General features: G+C 47.9%; 1 protein-coding gene across 4 annotated transcripts; it reads left to right on the forward strand.

Moving 5' to 3' along the window:
• The first annotated feature begins 10,735 nt into the window (after positions 1-10,735).
• SMIM12 (small integral membrane protein 12) lies at positions 10,736-13,285 on the forward strand. Of its 4 annotated transcripts, none has more exons than XM_072979741.2 (2): positions 10,736-10,849; positions 12,355-13,285. In XM_072979741.2, the coding sequence occupies exon 2, from the start codon at positions 12,369-12,371 to the stop codon at positions 12,645-12,647; it is 279 nt and encodes a 92-aa protein (XP_072835842.1). In that variant the 5' UTR covers positions 10,736-10,849; positions 12,355-12,368; the 3' UTR covers positions 12,648-13,285. The 4 variants fall into 4 exon arrangements, with proteins under 4 accessions (XP_072835842.1, XP_072835843.2, XP_072835844.1 ...); XM_072979742.2 differs by having other exon boundaries at positions 10,739-10,875; XM_072979743.2 differs by lacking the exon at positions 10,736-10,849 and adding an exon at positions 11,082-11,377.
• Positions 13,286-24,313: the final 11,028 nt, after the last annotated feature.

Below are 24,313 nucleotides of genomic sequence, written 5' to 3' on the forward strand. Positions count from 1 at the left end.
AACAACCACGGACTGCGCTGCCTGGCCTATTGGGGAAGTTGTCGTCCAAAAAAAGTAAAAAAAAATGTTTTTTGTTTTCTCTTTATTTTGTCTGATGATACGCTTTAAGTCCGGTCACACTTTTGACAGATCTAATGACTGAAAGTTTTGTCAAGAAGTGATGAAAGGAGCGGGTACATCCAAAGAAATCATAGGTCCAAAAAAAAAAAGGGGGGGGGGACTGTAGATCCAGAATGCTCTTTATTTTCTTGTAAAATGTCCAATATGCTTTGGTCTATCAGCCTTCTTCAAGGGCGTGTTTATTAAACTGTAATTAGTGGTCACATGCACTCACATGCCTGATTTTGTGATCATTACATGAGATCACTGCTGTGATATCTGCTTTGGGCTCTGAAATGTCTGTGAAAAGCGAACTGGTGGGTTGGTAACACTGGTAAGAACTGGGATCAGGTGACCCCCAGTTGCTACCTTCTCCATTTTCTTTTATATATATATATATATTTAAAATGGAACTTGATGGGAAGAGGAAATGTGAAGAGCAGGGACTTTTCAGGGCTGGCACCGACTACTCTCCCATTTCTACCAATCAGGCCCTCTGTGATCATGAACTCCCTGGAATGAGATGAACCCTTTGTTCCTTAAGGAGGCCTTGGAAGGATGTTCTGTCAAGTAGATGTTTTTAATTTGTAATATTTTGTTCCATCGCTGTGGCTGTTTTTGTACTTCTCAACTCTATGGGCCGCTTTTGAGTTCTCCAGTGGAAGAAAAGAAGGGTACCATTTCTTCCAGACAGGCAGATAAATAAAGTACGTGGTGGTTGCCTAGCAACAAGAGCATCATCTCAACATGGAAGCAGCTGAGCAAGGTGGCCTGTGGTTGCCAAGCAATAGCCATCTGTTCTAGCAACACAGAGCTAGGAAAGGGTGCCATGTGACCAACCCACAAAGGCCAAGGTGGGCGGGACAGAAGGAGGTTCCATTCTCTGTAAGGGCCGCCATCTTGGAAGGTTCCACCATACAAGAGTGGTCCCCAACCTTGGGTGACCCAGGTGTTGCTGGACTGCAGTTCCCAGAAGCCTTCACACGAGCTGTCCTGCCTGGAGTTTCTGGGAGTCGCAGTCCGAGAACAATCTGGGTTACCCAAGATCGGGAACCACTGCCCTACAGGAATGAGGCCAGATTTGGGATGGGAAACTGGAGTTGAGAATAAGGGCAGCGATGCTGCCGTCTTGCCGAGTGAGTGTTTAAGGGTCTGTCCTCCTTCCTCCTCCATTTCCTTCATGGTTCGGGCGGCCACTGATGCATCACCAGAAAAAGAGGACACACCTCACATCATGGGAAGAATAAGAGGCAAGGGAACAGCCGTGTTTGCAAAGCATTACATCTGCTCTTTCATAAACCTTGACGGAGAATTCGGAATCACTTCTGTAACTCAGACAGAATTATCATTTGAGGTGTGTAGGCCTGTGTGCTTAGATGACAATCTCCAGAATCAGCCAGCATAGCCACTGCTCAGTCATGGGAAGACAGTGACTAATTGACCGGTGTGACTACAGAATCTGTTGTTGTTCAGGTGTTGCTGATGGTGGACAGGCAACATCAGGGTCCTTGAACACCCTTTTTGAGGACCTTTTATCTTTAAATCATATTTAGGCTGGAGAGCCCGCCAGATGGAGCACGCTTTCAAATCTCATAGCCTTACAGACAGAGGATTGTCCTTTGTAACAGAGGTGACTGAGCCACCCGGTATCTAAAGTGCAGACATAGAAGGCCTTTGATTTCTCCTCTAAGGCCTGGTGTTAGAAGTCAGCGCTCTTGGCCAGGACCCCAATGGCGCCCATAGGTGCTGACTGAGCTAGAGGCACAAGCGATGGGTGGCCATCTTGTTTTCCAGTGGTGTCTTACAATTGCTGTTTTTCCTGACTAGCATGGGCAAACGAATATGGCTTCATGTCCTTGTAGGTGCCTAGCCACCAGACACGAAGCTGGCCGTGTTCGTTGCCACTAGACCAGAACTTATGTTCTCTTTCTTCCTGGCAAGGAAAGATGCCCCTGTGGAATAGCAGCCTTGCTCAGAACTTTTAGAGGATTAGAAACCATTCTAGAAATGGTGTTGAGCTGGCTGGATATCTCTGTGGTTTAGTTATCTAGCTGTGGGACCAGACGTTGGGGGTTCAATTCCCCACTGTGCCTCCTGTAAGTAAAACCAGCCTGGGTAGCCTTGGGCAAGCTGCACAGTCCCAGAACAGCCTCGGAAGAAGGGAAGAATATCTCTGAGTATTCTCTACTTAGAAAACCCTGAAAAGGATCGCGATGAGTCAGAACTGATTTGACATCATCATCTTTGTTGTTATTGCTATCTGTGTTGACTTGAAAGGGCAGACCACATGAATTAAATTCAGCCTGTAACATATTAAATATTTTCCAGAACACACCCACACCACTCTGTTGTGTCATATCTATACTAGACCATGTCTACATTGATCCAGAGAATCCCTCTCGAAATCCCTCTTTCCTTGCCAAGGTATGCAAAATTTGGGTGTGTGTGTTCATGCTCTCGGCTCTTAAGTGCACAATATGTAACTCACTCTCCATTTACTTGAAACAGGTTCTCTGTCTTTCATGCAAAAAAAGCAGTTTAGGTGAGGCTACTCAGTTTGTGGGAAATCTGCATTCAGAAATAGGTTGCAATCAAACTCTTATATATTTTTTTTTGGGGGGACTACAACTCCCAGGAACTACCTGGGAATTCTGGGAGTTGTAGTTTTCAAAAGCAGGAGGCGCACGTTATGGCTGCGATTAATGTACTGCCAGAAAGATGTTGTCAACTGCCACCAAGTGACATAGTTTTAAAATGTTGCTAGAGTATATGTGTTTTGCAGAGGACTCTTCTGCCTAGATCAGTTAGAGAGCTTGGAAAAGTTACTTTTTGTAGAAGAGCCCTCAGAATCCTCCAGCCATCGTGCCCATCCAGGTTCAGGACCAAGGAAATGTTCAAGCTCTTCATTGCATTTCAAAGTTCGTCTATAGCGGTGTTTTTCCACTTCCTCTTCCCTTCTTCTTAAGGTTTCAAATGTGCTGGATTGGAACGCAGTGCTCTCTAGTGGTAGCCAGTAACAGGATACTGTTCATATCTGTATTTTTCCCCTCCGGGAAGTTCCAAATAAATAGCCCTTTTTAAAGTCTGTCTCAGCATCTGGGTAAAAATAGAGCAGGAGGGGGTGAGGAGGAAAAGAAATGGGGTCAAAAGGCAAGATACTGGAGCCTGTTAAAGGCTGATAGATTTATTTCAGTGTGGACTTCCACACTGGTGGGGCGCATCATGTCCAGGCGAGGAGAGAGAGAGGACAGAGAGTCACAAAGGCTTCTAAATACAATAGAGGGAGCTGCTAATTAACAGCCAGATGAGCCCATGCAAGCGAGATCTGAAGGCCTTGGGAATGGACCTCAACAGATGGGAAACCTTGACCTCTGAGCGTTCAGCCTGGGGGCAGGCGGTGCATCACAGCCTCTCCCAATTTGAAGAGACCCTTGTCCAGCAGGCCAAGGCCAAGAGGCAGTCCCGAAACCAGCCAAATCAGGGAGCTGGACAGGGGACAGATTGTATTCGTCTTCAGTGTGGGGGAGATGGTCACTCTCGAATTGGCCTTCTCAGCTACACTAGATGCTGTTCCAAGACCTCTTTTCAAGGCCTATGACTGTGTTAAAGACCCCTTGTCCCTTTGTTATTTATCTCCTCATCTGGACATGATTTTCACCACTGTGGAAATAAATAACCATTAAATGGCATCAAGTGAGTTCTGAGTTACAGCAATTATTTCTAGCTTTTTCTAGGTAGAGAATATTCAGATGCAGTCTGCCAGTCCTTTCTTCCGGGGGTGCTCTGGGACTATGCAGCTTGCCCAAGGCTACACAGGCTGTGCAGCTTGCCCAAGGCTACACAGGCTGGCTCTTTTCCTAGGACAGACCACGCAGAATCAAACTTCCGACCTCCGGCTCCACAGCCTGGTACCTAACAGCTAGGGGACACGTATTTGCAACCCCCTTTTTTTAAATTAAGGAGTAAACAGGGTCCATTAAAATTCACACTGAAATAAATCCGAAATGAGTATTTAAAGAGCTATACGGCCTCTTCTTCGGTCATTCTCCTTTAGTTTTGCCTACATTTTCAGAAACGCAATTGTATCAGCCTGTTTTGGGAGGGAACCGAAAAACGGGCAAGTTTGTGTTGCCTTGAAGACGAACAAGTCAATTTCATTGTGAGATTTCATGGAATCGGAGCCCAGTTTCACAGATCTGAATTCAGTGGACTGCAAACCAGGAAACCACACAATGAAATTGACCGGTTAGTCTTAATAGTGTTGTAAGATGTTTTGTCTGTTTCATTTCTGCTTTTGTTTTTATAGGAGCTGGCTAAATATTGTACTGGACTGTATTGAACAATGTACAGTATATTTAAAATGGACCCTTGCCTGAGCTTCCACAGGAAACTGCCTTAAGCCTAAAGATGTCGATCTTCATTTATTTATTTATCTTGCCAGCAAATTTCTAATCTTTTCTCCCTACAGGGGAGACTACGAGAGTCCAATTCTCTCCCCCCCCCCCGCTTTGGCAGAAACATTCATAGAAGTGTGTTTGCAGATGCAGACCAAACCTGCTGTGTGCAAAACAACAACAACATAGGACCCTTGTATAAAAGGATTTTAACACAAAATGTAAGTCGCACATGGAAAAAACAGAGCTTCTTAGGAATACTGTTGCTGTCGGAAGTGCTGGCACTTATCTCAACCATCTCGGCAGTCATTCCCTCTATCAAAGGTGAGTCCAAAAACGGAGGCAGTTGGAGCGACCCGTATCAACAAACAGAGGCCAGGTCTTTTATAAGGTTAAGGGCTCTTAATTGTCCATTCAAGACTAAAAATGACCTCCAAATAGTTCTCACGACAACAGGGACCCCCTACAACTGTATACTGTTTCTGAGAAAACCAATTATGGTGCCAGCTGCTTTGAGGGTTGCAGCTAAGCTTGGAAGAGACTGGGAAGGCCCAGTTTCATAGTCATATGGTGTCATATGGTCCTTGCTATTCAGAAAGTATTAAGGCTTCCAGCCTGTGAACTTTGGCTCCATGACACCACTGCAGGAAACAACCATGTGGTTTAATGCATGTGGCACCCCTTCAGAGATTTGCAGATGGCCCCACCATGAGTGGCACACGGCATCTTTAGCTCTTCTCATCCATGACTCCCAGCACCTTAAGCCTATGGGTTCTGATAACCAAATCCATTTCTTAAAAAAGTGGATATGCTAAAGATGAAATCAACAACTGTGCACACAGAGCATATGGGTCCATGAAGCCATGATCTATCTCTGTGTGTTTAAAAGCGAGAGGGAGCTGGAAAAAGGAGGGGGGGGGCGGAAGGCTTCGAATTCGCACAGTACTTAAGAAGCGTGGCAAGGGTACCAAGCCTTCAGCTGTCACTCCTGGAGGCCAAGAGGAGAAACATGCCTTCAAGGCATGTGTGAGAGTCGCTATTCAATTATTCCCCTTTTATTCTTTTGACAACAGCCACCTCCCTTCTAGATAGGCTCTGTAATTTGCTAATAATAATAATTACGGTGATCGCTAGCTCCAAAGTGCAAAGAGGTAATCAGCTCCTTAAACTCTGGCAGTGCATTAAAGAGAAAAGAATGCAGAAGAAAGGCAGGCAAAAAAAACCCCCTACTCAGCGGATCATTATTTCACCTGCTCACGCAGGCGTGGAGAAGCTGATCTGCTCTGGGTCTGACCAGTCCGTGCAGGGGGGAATGCTTGAGAAATCTATTTAGGCCACCGACTTGCATGCCGTGATGGAAAAGTGGAGGAAATAAATGGGAGGAAGCCATGTCTGGTGACTACAAAAGGCACAGACGTCTCTCCCCGGTTTATTTCTTTCATTTCTCTCCCGGTGGGCCCAAAGGGTCGTTCAGTGTGCTTGAAATCCTGTTGTGCAGCTTTATGCCACCTAAGGCTGATGATGTCATCAGGGGGGCGGCGGTTATTTCTCAGGAAATGTTTCCAATGCCCACTCTACCCTGAAGGTCCGAGAGAGAGAGAGAGAGAGAGAGAGAGAGAGAGAGAGAGAGAGAGAGGTTTGGGGACATTAAACACTCCCTCCCCCCATCCTGTAGCCCTCATAGTCTTTGAGAATAATTTCTCCCATATCCCTAGAAAAACACTAGAATTTGGCAGATGGAAAAAGAAACCCAAGTCCAGGAGATTAGTTGTAAATTCATGCCTAAGAATAAATCCATCCTTCACTTAAGCAAATTGCTGGCCAAAGAGAGTTCCTTGACAATAATAGAACCTCCATGTCTGGGGCAGCCTATCTCCAATTCGAGGAGGCTTTTTGAACTCACTTCCTTGACAGGAGATCATCTTTGTTGATGTTCGTGAACTCCCCGAGGAACCTGGCTGGATGGATGTGGGTTTGAGAGACGAGGCTCAGTGCCCTGGAGTACGTGCAGAATGCCTTCTTTCCTTGATTTGGAGCAGCGCATGCACGCACTCTCGGATGCTCACCAATCTCCAGGCAGTAACTAAGGAGGAGCTGGCAGTTACTAAGAGGGGGACCGACTCAGAGACCAGCAGAGAGCTAACTAGATCATCCTTTGCTTTCACCCGAGCCTGTCGTTATCAGAGCTACATAAATTAGAATGAAAATTTAATTGGGGGCTCTGAAAAATTCATGCGCTGTCAAAGGCGGCTGAGCTACCCTCCTGCCAGTTTGAATGCTTCCTTCAGGCCAAGAAGGGGTGACCGCAGCTGTTGGCTCCGGCTGACCTCTCTTGGAAGAGGCCTCAGCCCTCCAAGGTATTGTGGTACTACAACTCCCATTAGCCCCAGCCAGCATAGCCAATGGCTAGGGATGCTGAGACCTGAATTATCATACATGGTCACCTAACCATACCATGGTTTGAAGCTGCAGAGATCTACTGTGTGCACCATCACAGCCGGTACATGCAGAGAATGGTGCAGTGCTGGGGATCATGGGGCTGCTTGCCATGTGTGCAAAAAAACCCAAACATGTCCCATCTTTGTGTTTCCTTCTGTGCTTGCTCTGTGTGTGCACATTTGCGTGCAAAGATGTTTACAGACGTTTTGTGCAAGCTGAACAAAGCATGATGCAGAGGGGAGAAAAGAGCTCAGAGTCTCGCTCTCGCACTGAGGTGAGATGTCTTGCGAAGGCTTGAAGACACTCAAGAAGTTCTGTCACCCTGTTGATGCAGCCGTTCTGGAGCACAAAGAAGACCATGGCCAAGTTTCTTCACATCCCGACTTTGTGATAGAGATGGAGGTGGGGGAGATCCTGGGATACGATTGTCTTGGAAATCATCCATCCCTCTAGGATACGAGGATAGTTCAGGTGGCAGAAAAAAGGCAGAGGGCAATAGTGGTGGAATCTAACCCTGGGGTCTCCTCTGCCCACCTTCCTTTGACAAAATCCTTCAGGCTGGCATGAACCAGGTGAAATGCTTTCGGTCGGCAAACTAATTTCCCCATCCTGGAGTAAGACCCTTGAAAGAGTGTGCCAGAACTAAGATTTAGTGCATGTTCTGGGTACAAATAACAGCCAACCTCAACGATCTTATTCCGCTTTACTCAGTGTGGTGTAGTGGATAGAGTGGCGGACTAGGATTCTGGAGAACAGGGTTCGAATCCCTGTTTGACCATGGAAACTCACTGGGAGAGTGGAACTGGGAAAACCACTCCGTAAATATCTCAGTTACCTTGAAAGCCCTCTTAGGGCTACTACAAGTTAGTTCCCACTTGAGGGGACATAATCAATGACCTAATGTCCACAGCTCTCAAGGGTAGAGGAGCTGAAACGTTGCAAAGAAGCCAAAGTTGGCAGTCTTAAACTTCTCAGGGAATGGATGGATAATAAGAGATGGGTCCCCATTTGTAGCTAACATCCTCAGACACTTAGTCTGGGTGGGAGGGGGACCCTGAAGGATTTGGAAGCCATTTCTCTCCACCCCGTGGTTTCACCGCAGCCAGAGAAAAACAATTCACAGTGACGCTGTGAGTGTTGAGTCTCTTGTTCCGCTGTGATTCTTCCGGATTCTTTTTTAATCACCAAGATGCAATTAATTGGGGCTCTGTGCAAGCAGAGGTTCTGCCCCCCCCACTTTTTCTAGGAGGACCACATGGGTGACAGTGCCCAGGGAACTGGGAACAGGAGAATAGGAGATACAAGGGCCCTAACCATTACAGAGGAATCTGCCAGGGAAGGAATTGATGAGACCATCAAGAGAGCCGAGTGGCCCCCCCCAAATCCTTTGGGATCTCATTGCGTGTCCCAGCCACAGCGCCTCCGCGCCCCTAATTGGCTAATTAGCACTGGCTTTGTTCCAGACGGGTGCTTTGGAGGGGCGGCTGGGGAATCGGGGAGAGAAAAAGACGGTCATGCTGTCCTCTCCGGTTCCCCCCCCCCCACGCTGGTTCCCCCAGCATGGCTGGCTGTGCGGCGAGGACAGCTTTTCCGCAGAGAGTCCACCACGATTAGCATGCAGTGTCTACCTGCATTCTCTTGTTCTCGCTCCCTGTGTGAATGTATATGTATAAACAAAGACACATGGGCACACACCCAGGTACAAGATGACAGCGGATGTTGTTGGGGTGGGGGAATAAAAAAAAATGAACAACTAGGTATATAAGGGTTTAGGAGCGCAACATGTGCCAGAACTTCTCTGTCAGAAATCAACTGCCTGTTTCATCCGCTCCTCTCAGTCCAGGTGCCTAAACGTGGCTACACAGAGGAAGGCCAAAAAGCATCAACGAGGAATCGGACCCTTTGGGTGGTCTCTCTCCCCCCCTCCCCCGGCCCTGGAATAAACTACCAACTGAGATTTGCCAGACTCCTTCCCTCCGTTTGTTCAGGGAACAGGTGAAAACAGAATTATTCAAAGCTGCTTCCAACAACTGATTCTCCTGGGTGCTGTTAATGTTAATTTCCCCCCTTTTCATATGAATTTTAGACCTATTCTTGTGAATCCACTAACTAACTAACTAACTGTTCAACATAGCTTAGTGCAGTGGTGTCCAACCTTGGCCCTCCAGATGTTCTTAGACTACAGCTCCCAGAAGCCTTGACCACCACCTCTGCTGGCCAGGATTTCTGGGAGTTGAAGTCCAAGAACATCTGGAGGGCCAAGGTTAAACACCACTGGCTTAGTGGTTTAGGTATCTGGTTGCAGAGCCAGAGGTTGAGAGTTGAAATCCCCACGGGGCCTCCCAGATAGGGGCTGGACTCGATGATCCATAGGGTCCCTTCCAGCTCTGCCGTTCTAAGATGATGATAACATTTACACCTGCATTCTTCCAGGTGGCTAAAAGTGGCTGCAGTGTGGGGGGGAATTGGCTATGAATATAGAGGTCCATCATAGGTGGCACTGCAGGTTCAACTACAGAGCCACTCAGCTATCTATTGAAAGATTGGCCGTTGAAATCCGCGTGAACCCGTCGAGCGCCCGTCGCTTGTCCCAACTGCTGCCAACCGAATAGTTTGAAGGCATGTAAAAATGCGAGTCGATAAATAGGTACCACCTTGGTGGGAAGGTCTAGTCTAGTCACGCCGGCCACATGACCGTGGAAAGTCTCTACGGACAAACACCAGCTCTTTGGCTTACAAACGGGGATGGACCCCAGCCCCTAGAGTCAGGCACGACTGGACTTAATTGTCAAGGGAAACCTTTACCTTTCCATAGAGATCCAAAGCATCCGATTTAGTGTATCATTGATACTTCTTTGTTTGAGGAACTGGAGGGTGAAATCCAACCCACAGCTCCCCCCCCCCCATGGCAACTTTAAAACAACAGCCCTGCCTCATGCAAGACAGGGGTTCCGGGAGAAATTCATCTTGCCAAGGCTTTAACATCTGAGAATAACTGGGCGGCCCTTCCCAACTTGCCACCAACATTTGGAGTTTGGGTTCTCTTTTGGAAGAAGTGGGATTTACCCACAAAAGTTTGCATAGTGTATGATTTTTTATTGTTGTTTAGTTATTAACTTGTGTCCGACTCTTCGTGACCCCATGGACCAGAGCACGCCAGGCCCTCCTGTCTTCCACTGCCTCCCGGAGTTGGGTCAAATTCATGTTGGTCGCTTCGGTGACCCTGTCCAACCATCTCGTCCTCTGTCATCTCCTTCTCCTCCTGCCTTCACACTTTCCCGACATCAGGGTCTTTTCCAGGGAGTCCTCTCTTCTCATTTGAGAGCCAAAGTCTTGGGGCCTCAGCTTCAGGATTTTTTATTAGTGGCCTATGTAGAGGTATTTATTTATTTATTTGATTTGTACCCCGCCTATCTGGACCAATGAATCACTCTAGGCGGCTAGGTATTGGAATTGTGGCCTATTCTTGCATTTTTCGTTTGCAGCGACCACACGGCCTCCCCCACCCCCTTATTTCAATTCTAGACCAACGCACGCAGGAACACAAGCGCACACTGTGAAGGCAGGAGTTGGACTGGATGGGGGCAATGTCAGGGATGCCTGAAGGCGGAAAGGCTCCGGGGCTCAGCCCAGCAGGGCTTCGCGGGGGCGGCGATCCGACCGCGGGGAGAGGGATCCTCCCGGCGGCACTGGCCAGCGCCCGGAGCAGATCCAGCCGCAGCCTCGCGCGCCCCGCACCGGAGCGCCACCCACCCTGCTCCCCGCCTTCCTCCCTCCCGGCTCCCTCCCCGCCTTCCTGGAGCTCCTCCTCGGAGAAGGCGGAGAGAGGCGGGCCGGCGCGGCCAATGCCAGCCGGGCAGGAAGCGGGGAAGAGGCGAGGCGGCCGAGGAAGGCGGCGCTGGCGGCGAGAGGAGAGGGTGGGTTGTCCGGCTGGATGGTGGAGGTGAGCCGGCGGAGGGGTGGGGATGGGGGGGGTGTTTCCCTCCACGAGGGGGGGTCCCTGCCCGCCGCCTCCCCCTTGCCGGGCTTTGGGGGGGGCTTTGGACCTTTCCCGATCCGAATTAGGGGGGGCTGCGCTTTCCTGGAGTGTCGAGGCGCGCCAGGGCGCACCAGGGCGCACGAGGGCGCGCAGGTGGGGAGGGTGGAAGGACAGGGAATTGGGGTCCTGGGGAGTCTCCAAAGCATTTAGGATCCCTCCCCTCCAAACTAGGGGGGGTATGGTGGTGTGGGGTTCTGAGACTACAACCCCCAGAATCCTCTGCTGCCCGGTGCATGATGGGAACGGTAGTTCTCGGAGCCACCCATCTGCCCGCTCCGGCGTGACCTTAACAAACAAACGCAGGAGAGAGACCCGGACAGAGCCAGGAACGCCCCGTAGGCTTGGTTTGCAAAAAAAAACCCCGGAGCGACGGTTGCAGGAGACCGGCGGAACCGCGCCTGCCCTGGTGATGATGATGAGGATGATGTCGCTTGGTTTGTTCGTTTGCCCTTCGCGTCCGCCCTGGCACGGCAGAAGCCACTGGGAAGAATTCTGGGAGTTGTAGTCTCCCCGTCCGTTGCAAACTCTCCCCCCCCACACACACCCCGCGCTCAGAATCTAACCGAGGATCGTGGCCAGTAACTTTTTCCAAGCGCGGGGATCTTTCAACCGGCGTGAATGTGTGGGACGGATGGGATTGTGGGTCCTCTAACCTGTGGGGCCTTGGCCAGTTTCAAGGAGTTGTGTGTTGCCCACCAGATCCTAAAAATGGGAAAAGTTGTAATCCAAAGGAGGGAAGTTCTCAAGTTGGCCTTCAAAGATGGTTGTAGGTGACACTAAAGTGGGTGATCCTAGTTATTATTATTGTTACTGTGTTGGAACCGACTTAATCACAACCCTAAAAGGGCTTTCAAGGTAAGTGTGATATTGAAGGAGTGGTTTCACCAGGGCCATACCCCCCCCCCGGTTAATTTCCATGGTGACTCAGGGATTCGCACCCAGGCCTCCTGAGCCCATCACTCTATTCGCTACACCACACACAGAGATCCTGACTTAAAAGTATACGTGCGTTAGGGCAGTTTAACTGCCTTCGCTCCGTCTTAGGGCATCTTGGAATTTGTAGTTTGGTGGGATTCTTAGGGGAGAGCCCCCCCTCCCGAGGAGTGGGAGTGTGGCGTGGGAGGGGCATGGGATATAGCACTTGAAAGAGCAACCTAATAAACAGCACAAAACGTCTTGTACAGGCTTAAAGTCTCGCTGAATTATTGTTTAAAACACCAGAATGCTCCTGTTCTTTCTGCTACCACTCTGGCATCCAATAAAGCCGAACCAATAAAATATCCAATTAAAAAAAAACACCCGAAAAAAGTCCCTAGGACAGATTCTGACAAGACTTGGCTGAGAATGACTAGTGTTTTCTCCCCTTTCCCCCCCTCTCTGCAGGGTCTCTGGCGGCCATGTGGCCCATCTTCTGGGCGACGGTGCGGGGTTATGCCCCCTATGTTACTTTCCCTGTTGCCTTTGTGGTAGGGGCCGTGGGGTACCACCTGGAGTGGTTTATCCGTGGCCAGCCCTCTCCGCCGCCTGAGGACGAGAAGAGCATTTCGGAGAAGCGGGAAGAGCGCACCCTACAGGAGAGCGCCGGGAAGGACCTCACCCAGGTGGTCAGCCTTAAAGATAAGCTGGAGTTCGCCCCCAGGGCGGTCTTGAACCGGAACAGACCTGAGAAGAACTAGTGGAGAAGTCTTTGGCCTCTGGGTGGCCAGCCAGAGTTTCTTCACCGTTGGCGGAGAAATTCAGAGAGATGCGGCTCTCCGATGTTCTTTTCATCCTGCCAGGACTGGATGTTGGCGGTCAGATGTTCTCGGAACTGTCATCCTCGCTTTGCACCCAATGAAGGAGGGCTAGAGGCATGGAAGCTCACCAGAGATGGCTCCCTGGATCAGGAATTTTTGTGTGTGACTGCCGATTTGACCGAATGACTGATCCTAATGACGTGATGGATGAGTTTTGGGGGAAGAGTCCATTCTGTCAGCGCAGGATGTACATTTTCATCGTACCTTTCCCTGGCATACTCATGGTTTGGCTTAAAAAAAAATCTCCTTACCCCCCACCCCAGTTCTTTTTCATGTGGCTTTGGAGTTTTCCAAAGGAGGAACGGAAGCCTGTTTCCCTTACGAACTTTCTAAGACAAGTTTCTGTTGGGTCTTATAAAGCAGTAGTCAGGATTTCATCTCCATTTTGCTCCTTTTATGCAAGAAAACAAGGCATGTGTCCCCAAAGGAGTTATTGTGGGTAGGAGTTCGGTCACAAAATGGATATCGATTGCTTTGGATCTGGGTCTCTCATTAAAAGTTCAAAAAGTGTTTGAAAACGTGGAGAGTTTGTCATTTCTGAGGCCGGTATCCCTGCAGGTTAAAGGGCCTAAGGGTCTGGCTTGCAAAATCCAGGACTCTTTAGGATCTGACTAGGGGATTTGTAATGAATATCAAGAAAGGAGGCAAAACATCTCAGCTTAGCTAATGATGGCTATTCGTGCGGGGCAGGGGTGTGAGGAAAGATCAGGTCTGTTGTGACCAGAATGGTAAAAGGGATCAGAATCTTCCACTATAAGACTTCTATGGGTGCCATTAAGTTGTATCCAACATATAGCAATCCTAAGAGGGTTTTTGAGGTAAGTGAGTTTCCGTGGCTGAGTGAGGACTCGAACCCGGGACTCCTCTGAGTCCTAGCCTATTACTCTATCCACTACACAACTTAGGTTACCAAGAGTTCCGTAGGAGGAAAAAAACACCCTGTTAGGATATAGAATCACAGGTGTGCATGGGCCAGATAAAAAGGCAAGATGGGCTGAATTTGGCCCGCGGGCCATACTTTGGAGACCCCTAGTTTATTTTTAATGAAGGCATTAGGAAATCCCAACATCAGGATTCTGCATGAAGTTATGGCCCCTCTTCCTGCGCTTTTCACATTCCCGCGTCATCTGTCCGGTGCTTTAAACCAGTGGTTCCCTAAGTGCGCCCTGACCCCCCCCCCCAAAGTGCTGCCAACCCAGCTGGGGATGCTACGGAATCCTTAAAAGTCCTCTGTAGAACCTGCAGAAGTCCTTCTCAGTCCGGGCTTCCCCGCTTCTCCTCCCGCACCCAAGGGGGAGCTTTGGCCAGTGGCCAGTAAGTCAAGGGAGCCTTAAGTTGAAAACTTTGGAAACCACAGTTGAACAAATGCCCAGTGAATGCATGATGTAATGCCATCATTCCCTAGTAACCCCTTTAAACAGGAGCAGAAGAAATGGAAAAAAATGTTTTACTTGGACAATAACCATAATTGCATGCCATCAAGTCAGTTCTGACTTAACGACGACCCTTTTCAGGGTTTTCCAGCTAAAGAGTACAGCCAAAAGTGGTTCACCATTCCCTTCGTCTGGAGGCATCCGCAGACTTAAATGTGCTGTATTTTACCATGTTCGCAAGTTGCGCTTCAAATGTACTTTCTGTGCTTATCTTGTTTTAATTAGTTTGTGGAAGAGCTGAGCTCTTGTAAGGGATGCCTGTTTGTTGATTTATTTATGCTGCTGTCTGGTTATTAATTTGAATTCATTATATCGCCAGCTACACTGTTCTGTTTTTAGAGAGTTTGGAATGTCGGTGTAGCTGAGAGCGCTCCCTGTCCAGCTTATGGGGGAAGAGGAAAGGTGGCTTACTCACCCCCAGCCACTCCAAAAATAGTTAAATGGGAGACTCACATAAAAGTACCTCTTGCTAGCAGGAAAGAGGAGAGGGGACCAGAAGCTCAGCCGGAAAGCTACGACTACAGAATCCTTGAGGACAGCAGGAGGTGGCCAGCCTCAGCCCTAGGATTGTCCAAGGACTGCCAGCAACCTGGTTTGCCACCCTGGCAGACTTCGAAGCTACCAAATCTAACACGTATCTGCCTCCTTCACAGGAGTGGAGTGGTTTCAGGCTGGTATATGGGCTATCTAGCTGTACTTTCCTTGTGCCCAGATGGAAGGACTTTTAGCCACCCTTTCCTGCAGTAACTGGAGAGCCGGGACATGGTTTTTCCTGTTGTAAGCAAGCTTTTCTGTTGGACTTTTTCCCTGGCTGTCTACGCCTTGAGCAAACCTGGAAAATAAGCAGCAGCAAAACTTCCATGCCTCCCTTTACAAGAAGTGTGGGGTCTGGTAGAAGCTGAGATACCTCTGCCTTGATAATTATCTTGTATTTACAGGTGCCTTGCTTGACGAGCATAATATGTTCCGTTGAAATCGCTATTAAGTGAAATCCTCGTCAAGCGAAACGAAAAAGCTCATTGAAATGCATTGAAAACTGGTTCAATGCGTTTCAATGGGCTAAATACCTCAGCGTCCAGTGAAGGTCCTCCATAGGCGTGGCCATTTTCGGTGCCTGTAAGCGAGGCATCCGTCCTAAAACACAGCGGGGAGCCATTTTGCACAGCGGGCGGCCATTTTAGAGTCGCCGATCAGCTGTTTTAAAATAGTTGTCTAGCAAAAAATCAGTTCCTGAAGTAGGGACCCGATCATCGTGAAGCGAAATTTCCGATCGCAAAAACCTCATCGTAAAGCGGATTTGTTGTTTAAAGAGGTAATCGTTAAGCGAAGCACCACTGTAGTTTAGAGTTGTTTCCTGCCCAAACATTCATAGTGTCCACATAGTTAAACTATAGCATAGGGGTGTGCCATCTGGACGTTTTTGGTTACAAAACCTATGATCTTGAGGTGTGGGTCTCTTAGGTGGAACTCACCGAGCGGAGAATTGTGGGATTTGTGGCCCAAAAATTCTGAATACGTAGTACGTCGCTATTCAGTACTCCTAGACGAGGGCTGGCCATGCAGTTTCTGGAAGACTGCAGTTCCCATCTGCCTTAGCCAACGTGACTAATGGCAGTGGTGATGGTCTTGGTCCCCAGTGACGCGTTCTTGCCCTTGATGATCTTTTCTAATTCCTTCATGGCAGCCCTTTCCGAGTCTTTGTCTTTCGATCCCGTGGCTACAGCCTCCCTTTGGATTGATGATTAAACCAAGGTAGGGTTAGGGTTGGCCACTGAAGATACCAACATGAATTGGACCCAACTCTGGGAGGCAGTGGAAGACAGGAGGGCCTGGCGTGCTCTGGTCCATGGGGTCACCAAGAGTCGGACACGACTTAACAACTAAACAACAACAGGGTTGGGGGGAAGAAACCACTTTCCAGCACTTAATAACCTTAGAATAATAACCTTTGAACTGCAGAGTTGGAAGGGACACAATGGATCATTGGGTCCCTCCCATGCCAAAGAGGCACCGTGGTGGAATCGAACTCTCAACCCTCTGGCTTTGCAACCAGAGACTTAAACCGCTGAGCTGTGAAACTCAGAAGAGCCAAAGCAGAACAGCCGTGTTCAAGTGCACAGCTGGAGCAGAAGTTTGAGCCTGTCGAGTATTCCTCGCCTGCTAGCTGAAAAGGCGGAGTGGGGCTCCCACTGTCCTTCACCCCTTTCATGGGTTTCTCTTGCTTGCTGTTTTTTTTCCCCACCTTCACCCAAATAAATCTGTCTCTAGGTCTCAAACCTTCCCATCACCCGTTGGCTCGGCCGGCTTGGTGGCTGATGAGAGATCGGTGTCCTTGCGGCCATGCCAAAAAGGGGGTGGGTGGGTTAAAGGACACCTTATATCCGGCAGATGGGGGAAAGGATTGAGCAGCTCGTGGCTCCGTGACGAGCCGGCAACAGTTAGCCTCGCAAAGTGCAGTAAGATATCTTTGCCCGTTGCCTCACGTGGAGAGCCTAGGTAAACATGAGTGGCTTGCGCGCCTCGAGCAATGTCGGGAGAGATTTTTCAGAGTCTCCAGAGGACGGGAGAGATGCGGAGATGTTGATGTTATTAAAAACTGTGGATTTAGAAAGGGAGGACATCTCCAGGCAAACTTCCACAAAAGACAGTAGCATCCGTGTTTGGATTTCCTGTGGACAGATGTGCTGCTGGATCCTGCATATTAACTCACAATACAAGATGTGCCGTCTTTCGTATAAGTACAGTACCCCAATCTTTGGTGTCGGATGCAGTTGATGACTTCTGATGTAGGCTAATGTTGTCTCAGAATCCTAGGAGAAACCTTCCCTTGTTTTCTCTAACTTTATATCACACCACATTAAATCACACTGGCCATGTGACCACGGAAAGATTGTCTTCAGACAAACGCTGGCTCTATGGCTTGAAGAGCGGGATGAGCGCCGCCCCCTAGAGTCGGACACGACTGGACAAAAAAAGGGGAACCTTTACCTTTACCTTACATTTGCCTCAGTCCTCTGGACCCCAAATTAGGTGCACCTCCGTCGTTCCTCAATGCACAAAAAAGTTGCACCCCTCAAAATTAACAGGCAGTATTTTTCCGCGATGGGCGAGACACACATTCCTTCTGCACCAGAAGCTTATCTGCCTGCACAGGCTGTGGAGTCCTTGCTTACCTTATGAGGAAAGCCGGAAACCCCCCCCCCAAAAAAAACACCCCAAAGATACAAAGCAATCCTGACATGTATATTGACTCAAATCAACGGTGGTATTTGGTGGCGCGTCATCGCCATGCTCCAGACGGCTTCCCAAGATTTCCGTGAACGGGAGAAAGGTCCATGGCTAGGCCAGCTTCTCTTGACACCCTCACTGGGGACCTCCATTTCCCTCATTCTGGGGATAAATGGGTTGTTCACATCCATTCTGCCATGCCGCCCTCTTTAAGGTATTTCACCAGCTATCTATCGCTCCATTCCTTGACAAGAATCTTTTCCTCCACTGATTTAAAAGGTGCGAGTGACATGGAGTTAACAATATATATATTTAAAAGCATAGCTGTCTTATAGTTGACTATCCTTTTTTCTAGATGTGCCAGAAATGCTGTGTGTTGTGAAATGACAGGTTATAGCCCCTGCGTAGGATGTCCACCTTTTACTTCATTTTATTATCATTACTTTTCTCATAAGAACTTCGTTATACACATGCACAAACGTGCATGCTTCCCCCTCCCCATACATTGCACTTGCTAAAATGGTGCCCAGGAATCTCTCTGGGCGTTGCTATTTGCTATTTGAGCAAGTGTAAGAGTAAAGCAGCTGGCTGGATAGCTGAGTGGTCTGAGTCTCTGGCTCTGTAGGTTAGAATCAGCTTGACGGCAGAGGATGATGAATATACAGTGGTGCCTCGCTAGACAGTTACCCCGCATGACAGTTTTTTCGCTAGACATTGACTTTTTGCAATCGCTATAGCGATTCGCAAAACAGTGATTCCTATGGGGGAATTTCGCTGGACGATGTTTGGTCCCTGCTTCGATTTTTGCTAGACGGCAATTTTGACAGCTCCCTCCGCGCTCACAAAACAGGTGTTTTTGGGACCTAAGCTTTGCAAGACAGTGATTTAAACACCTGATCGGCGGTTCGCAAAGTGGCTTTCCTATGCCTGATCTTCGCTAGACAACGACGATTCTTCCTCATTGGAACGCATTAAACAGGTTTCATTGCTTTCCAATGGGGAAATTCTTTTCGCTAGACAATGATTTCGCTAAACAGCGATTTCAGTGGAACGGATTATCATTGTCTAGCGAGGCACCACGGTATTAACAGCTAAGCCTGGGATCCCGTGCCAGTTGGTTTGGGAGCAAAACACTGTCAAATGCAAACAGAATTGAGATCTCTCTGTAGTTATGAGGTATGTTTTATGCACAGCAAGCAAAATTCCCAAATAAGAGCAGCAGTCATCCTCCGGATGGAAGCATAAAACTGTTCATGTATATGTCCAGGAGGGGGCGGTAGGCTGGGAAAACATCTGGCCCTTCCCAGCAGGCAGGAAACATGACTTTGCTCTGTATGTGTCATTCTTCTGTCCCTATATATACACATAGCAGCACATTCCTTAAAACAAAAGGAGAATGTTCTTTCTCAGCTATCAATCACTCCCGTGCAAACTCAGGATGTCGTCTCTCTCTCTCTCCCCCCTACCAGACCTTCCCCTCTTACCGTTTCCCTTCTTCTTCGTCCAGAGCATGGGAAACATCCGTTTTCGGACTACAATGGCCATCATCCCCAAGAAACCATTGTGTGCCCAGGCGCATGCCTGACGGAATGAGGGACAGTGAGATAGAAAGGAAGAGCCTGCGTGATTGACTTCATGCCGGCTGCTTTCTCCAATAAAATTTAGGCCTTACGGGGGGGGGGGGAGAATCAAGCATAACAAAAATCCATACAATAAGCAAATTCATTGGGTATTATTGTCTCTGAAAAACAAAACAACCCCCCCAAAATAAAATAAAATGCAGATGGCCAGCAGCTGGAGCTGTTATTTACAATCGGCGTCTGTGTGGATGCCATAAAATCCCTCCCTTGTCAATCTAGTTCTGAGAGAATTCTGTAACAAAGCGTGGTTCTAAAAGGAAAAATAATCCTGTCCAAGTGGATGGGATTAAGAAACTTTAAACAGAATTTGCTGGATGATAAACATGTATATCTCTCCCACCCCCCCACCCCCGGGCCTTCAATTACCCATTGAGAAATTCCAGGAAAAGATGTAATTGCCCTTTCTTAATCCTTGATGATTCTTCCTACCCCCCTTTCCTTCCTTCCATGCTTTTTGCCTTTTCCCCAAAACTGGCCCTCTTGGATTAAAAAAAAGGTTCTGCCTAAGAACTCAGCAAGCCAGATCAGCATCTTCCAATCACTTAAAATTTCAAGGCCAATTTGTGCAACAGGATTCAAGCCAATAAATATTTACAGGGGTGCCCCGCTTGACAATTACCCCGCTGCTTGACGAATCTGCTTTACAACGAGGTTTTTGTGATCACTTTTGCGATTGCAAAACAATGTTTAAATGAGGAAAATCCGCTTTACGACGATCGGTTCCCTGCTTCGGGAACTGATTCTTCGCCCTCTTGGATTAAAAAGGTTCTGCCTAAGAACTCAGCAAGCCAGATCAGCATCTTCCAATCACTTAAAACTTCAGGGCCAATTTGTGCAACAGGATTCAAGCCAATAAATATTGATATGCGCTTGTTTCAGAAAAACTGCCCATGTGTTCCCACAATGGCATTTCATACAGAGCTTGGAAATATCGAGTAAGATTTACAGATTATCAACAAAAGAGTTCCTTCTGCATCATGCAGGAGACATGCATCAGGTCTTTTAAAAAGGTAATATTAAGACATTCTAAAAAGGCTACTTCCCCAGAATTATTCTTTAGAGGCATCCGTTGGCTTGTTCACTGGTTAATGTGAAAGCAATAATTTGGACATTAACGCATCAAACCCAACAAGTTATTTCGAATAGGTAGTTCTGCTCCAGATGTCGCCTGTTAGGGATGAGATTTTAATTTTCTGGACCACACATACCATAATTCTCCATTCTGGCGTTCTGCCTACCTTACGGATACATAAATTTGGCTCGCCTGGGAGAAAGGCCTAAACCAAAAGAAGTCTCTGAAACGTACCTAGGCCGAGCTCCACCCGAGCGCCCTTTTCCTGCCCCATTGCTAGTTGGGAGCTATCTTTCTGAGCAGGCAGCCTGAGTGGAACATGCCCTGGTTAAGTCTCAGGGCCTTTCTTCCAGGTGAGCCACAGTAAAGTGTTTGTTAGGTGCCTGAAAGGTAGATAGAACTTCCAGAATGGAGAATTGTGATATTTGTGGTGCAAAAAAAAAAAAAATCCAAATAAATCTGCCTAATTTCTAGTCACCAATAACCTCAGGGCATGCACTCACTGGCTTTCTCCCTTTGCTTCTGGCTCTCTGGACCACAATATTGCACAAGCACTAAAAAAAACTCCAAACACAATCAAATAAAATTCAGACACTCTCCAACCAACTGCAACAGAGCACAGACAGCGTTCTGACTCTTGTTCCTCTGAAGATGCCGGCCACGGAGACGGGCGAAACGTTAGGAAGAAAAGCCTTAACACGGCCAAACAGCCTGGAAAACCTACAACAACCATCCGATTACATAAGCTTAACAAGCCACCATTTCCTGTCCTTGACCCATCAGCCTGGAGAACAGCTGCACGGGACGGCTTTGCTTTCCAACCATGATGTGACGGGGGGGGGGGAGAGAAACTGTCCTGCCTATCTAAGGCAAATAGGCAGTGGATGGGGCATGTCCAGATTTGCTCTTGCCAGTGGTATCACATTGTAGAAAACAGTTCCTGGGGTTAAGATTTTGAGACAGCTCAGATTTTTGGGAGAGGAAAACCTGCCCATTTTGTTTCCCCTCGTTTTAAAGTGACAAAAAGTCTTGTGTCCTTTCCATGTTGAAGATGTGCGAATTTCGGCGAATTCTTTGCAAACAAACAGAAATAAAGTTCTCTGCCATTTGAGCTGAGTAAATCCAAGAGGTGCAACTATTCTTAGCATGGCGAGAAGCGTCTCCTATCTGCTCGCCACATGGGCATTAAAGAAAATGGGCCTCTCGACAGAGAAGACAAATGAACGGATGGCTAGCACAGCAGAATATATGGATTCAAACCCAGATCTTTAAGAGTGATGTGCGCCAAAGCCTCTAGTATGGAAGGAAAGCCGCCCATTATAATTTCTTCCACATTCTTTTTTTAAAAAAAGACTTTTCAAGTCTCCTTCGTCCAGAAATAAAGTTTGGGACACCACATTTTAAGAAGGGTGTCGACAAACGGAAACACGTTCAGGGGAGGGCAACAAGGATGATCAAGGGAATGGAAACCAAGTCCTGTGACAGTGTTTCTCAACCTGAGCGTTGTGACCCAAAGTGTTTTCTGGATGGTCACAGGCCAGCCTATATATGTTGTAGCTCTTGTTAAATAATTTCTTCCTTGACCTTTCGGAGTGGGATATTAAATTTAGAGTGCATGTGTACATATGAGGAACAGGCACTTCGGGAGAGACACGAGCCTCTACATTTTGAGAAAGGATGGTGTGAACCCATTAAAAACACCTTTTTATACAAACACGGTGGAGATGTGCATTGGAGGTAGCTTAGCTATTATAACAGATTGGGAACATTTGCCCTAGGAGGAAAGATCAAAAAGAGCTTGGCATGTTTAGCCTTGGGGAAAGAAAACTGAAAAGTATTTTAAATACTTAAAAGACCATCATACAGAGGAGGGGAAAGATCTGTTCTTGATCATCCCGGAGTGCAGGACACGTCATCATGGGCTCAAGCGACAGGAAGCCAGATTTCGGTTGAATCTATTAACCGAGCAGCACGGATTTTGAACCCGTGACTTTGGGAGGTGGGGAGTGCTCCAATGCTGGAGAAAATTGAAGGGAAAATTGGAGAGAGAAATTCAAGACAAAATTGGGAAACCACTGGTCAGATATACTCCTACATTCATCAAGAAGTTGGACTCTAATGGCCTTGGAGGCCCCTTCCAACTCCACAATTCTATAACTCTATGATATGATTCTATGGTTTTGATTTTAGGAATAAAATCCCTAGTCAGATTATCCCAGTAGTATTTCAGCTTCAGTGCTTTATCGACTGCAAGGACCCAGTTTGAGCCAGAGAACTGGCTTTCAGCTGTGGAACAAGTAACAGTGTTTCTGAACGTGTACAGAGTGCGTATTCCATATGAATCAGTAGCTACACTTCGCTGCCATGTACTTTCTGTCTCGACGGTCCAGGGGAGAATCGGGTTCCAGCCAAGTTTGGATCCCAGGACCTCTCCCCCAATTCTCCTCTGTGTCCCCCACCACCTAGAACGTTCATATCTCCTGGTTCCTGAATGCACAACTTGGAAAAACTAGTGTGTGGAGGGGGGATGGCTATTCTCATAGTGAACTGCTGGATAGCTCAGTCTGGGAGTTCAGTTCTCCACTGTGCTTCCTTAACAAGAGCTGCATTCGATGATCCGGAAGGTCCCTTCCAGCTCTGCAGTTTGATTATGATGATAACCCACCATGTAATACAGCCATGTGCCCAAGAGATGCTGGGAATCACTTTCCAAAAAAAGGAAACTTTTCAACTGCTGTCTAACTAGATCTTCTGCCCAGCTGGTACCCGGTCTGCCCTCTTTTTGACCCAAAGTAAAATTGTAATAGGGCGCCTCCCAGGGATCAAGACAAGAGCGACACCGGCCGAAAGGAGAAGCAGATTTGCATGACACAGGTCTGCTCTCCGTAGCACAGCTGGGCCTGTAATTTACCAATTGGCTCATTTCCTTTTCCTCAATTGACGTGACCCTTGTGCATTGTCAGGACCAGAGGAGACAATAACTCATTGGCTGGCGCTGTAACTGTAGAAAAGAGAGGGAGGAAAAACAATGAGCAGTTGTCCTTGAAGGAACAAGAAGATGGATGCCCAACAGAGCAGCTGCAATCATGCAATCTCGCAAATATCCATGTACTCTGCTAATCCATGTACTCTGAAGATGCCGGCCACAGAGACTGGTGAAACGTTAGGAAGAACAGCCTTCTTAACATGGCAAAAACCTTACAACAACCAAAAGAGGAAAGCCCCTGGCTGCAAGGATCATACAGTCAAGATGTTGACCCCACCCATATTTACATTGAGCGAAGCCAATGACCTTCCCTTCCCATGCCCTGGCTTAATTTTAAATTTAAGGGGGTTTTCAGTGGGGATTGTAGCCGGGGAAGAAAGAGTTGATCCTTCCCTCCCCACATAATGGGGCCCCCTTTCCCAGACACCCCCAGAAAGTCAATTAAGCTTGTTAAATTATGTTCAAATAGGGCACCGTTTGAAGACATAGGCTTAATCCCATTGGAGGGGCGGAAGCAAATTTTCACCCACGGTTTGGGGATGGGGGGGGAAAGAGAAGTGGAGCTCAGGAAATGATGGGAAACGACAGATGAATTGCAACTAAAGAGGAACCACTGAGTCAATGTGATTTGGACCCAGGCGTAATTGGATGCAAGCCTTGATTTCAGTTGAAGTGCGGGAGAAATGAATTGGCGAAATAAACCCTAGCAGTTGCTTCTAAACTGGAACTACGGGGCTGGGGTGGGTGGGGAGAATAGCATGTTCAGTTTTTATGCCGATGCGCCCTCTAACCCTTTTGCGACATCTCTGGGAGGAATCCAAGCTAAAAAGGTAAAGGTAAAGGTTCCCCTTGACAATTTTTGTCCAGTCGTGTTCGACTCTAAGGGGCGGTGCTCATCCCCGTTTCCAAGCCATAGAGCCAGCGTTTTGTCCAAAGACAATCCTCTGTGGTTACCTGGCCAGTGCGACTTAGACATGGAACGCTGTTACCTTCCCACCGAGGTGGTCCCTATTTATCTACTCGCATTTGCATGCTTTCGAACCGCTAGGTTGGTGGGAGCTGGGACAAGCGACGGGTGTTCACTCCGTCGCGTGGATTCAATCTTACGACTGCTTGGTCTCCTGACCCTGCAGCACAGGCTTCTGCGGTTTAGCCCACAGCACCACCACGTCCCTGAGAATCCAAGC

Source organism: Pogona vitticeps, chromosome 9 (assembly GCF_051106095.1).
Source record: "Pogona vitticeps strain Pit_001003342236 chromosome 9, PviZW2.1, whole genome shotgun sequence".
Classification (NCBI taxonomy): Eukaryota; Metazoa; Chordata; class Lepidosauria; order Squamata; family Agamidae; genus Pogona; species Pogona vitticeps.

Bases quoted from the DNA above. Each gene is read 5' to 3' on its own strand.
- SMIM12 (XM_072979741.2), top strand. From the start codon at position 12,369: ATGTGGCCCATCTTCTGGGCGACGGTGCGGGGTTATGCCCCCTATGTT.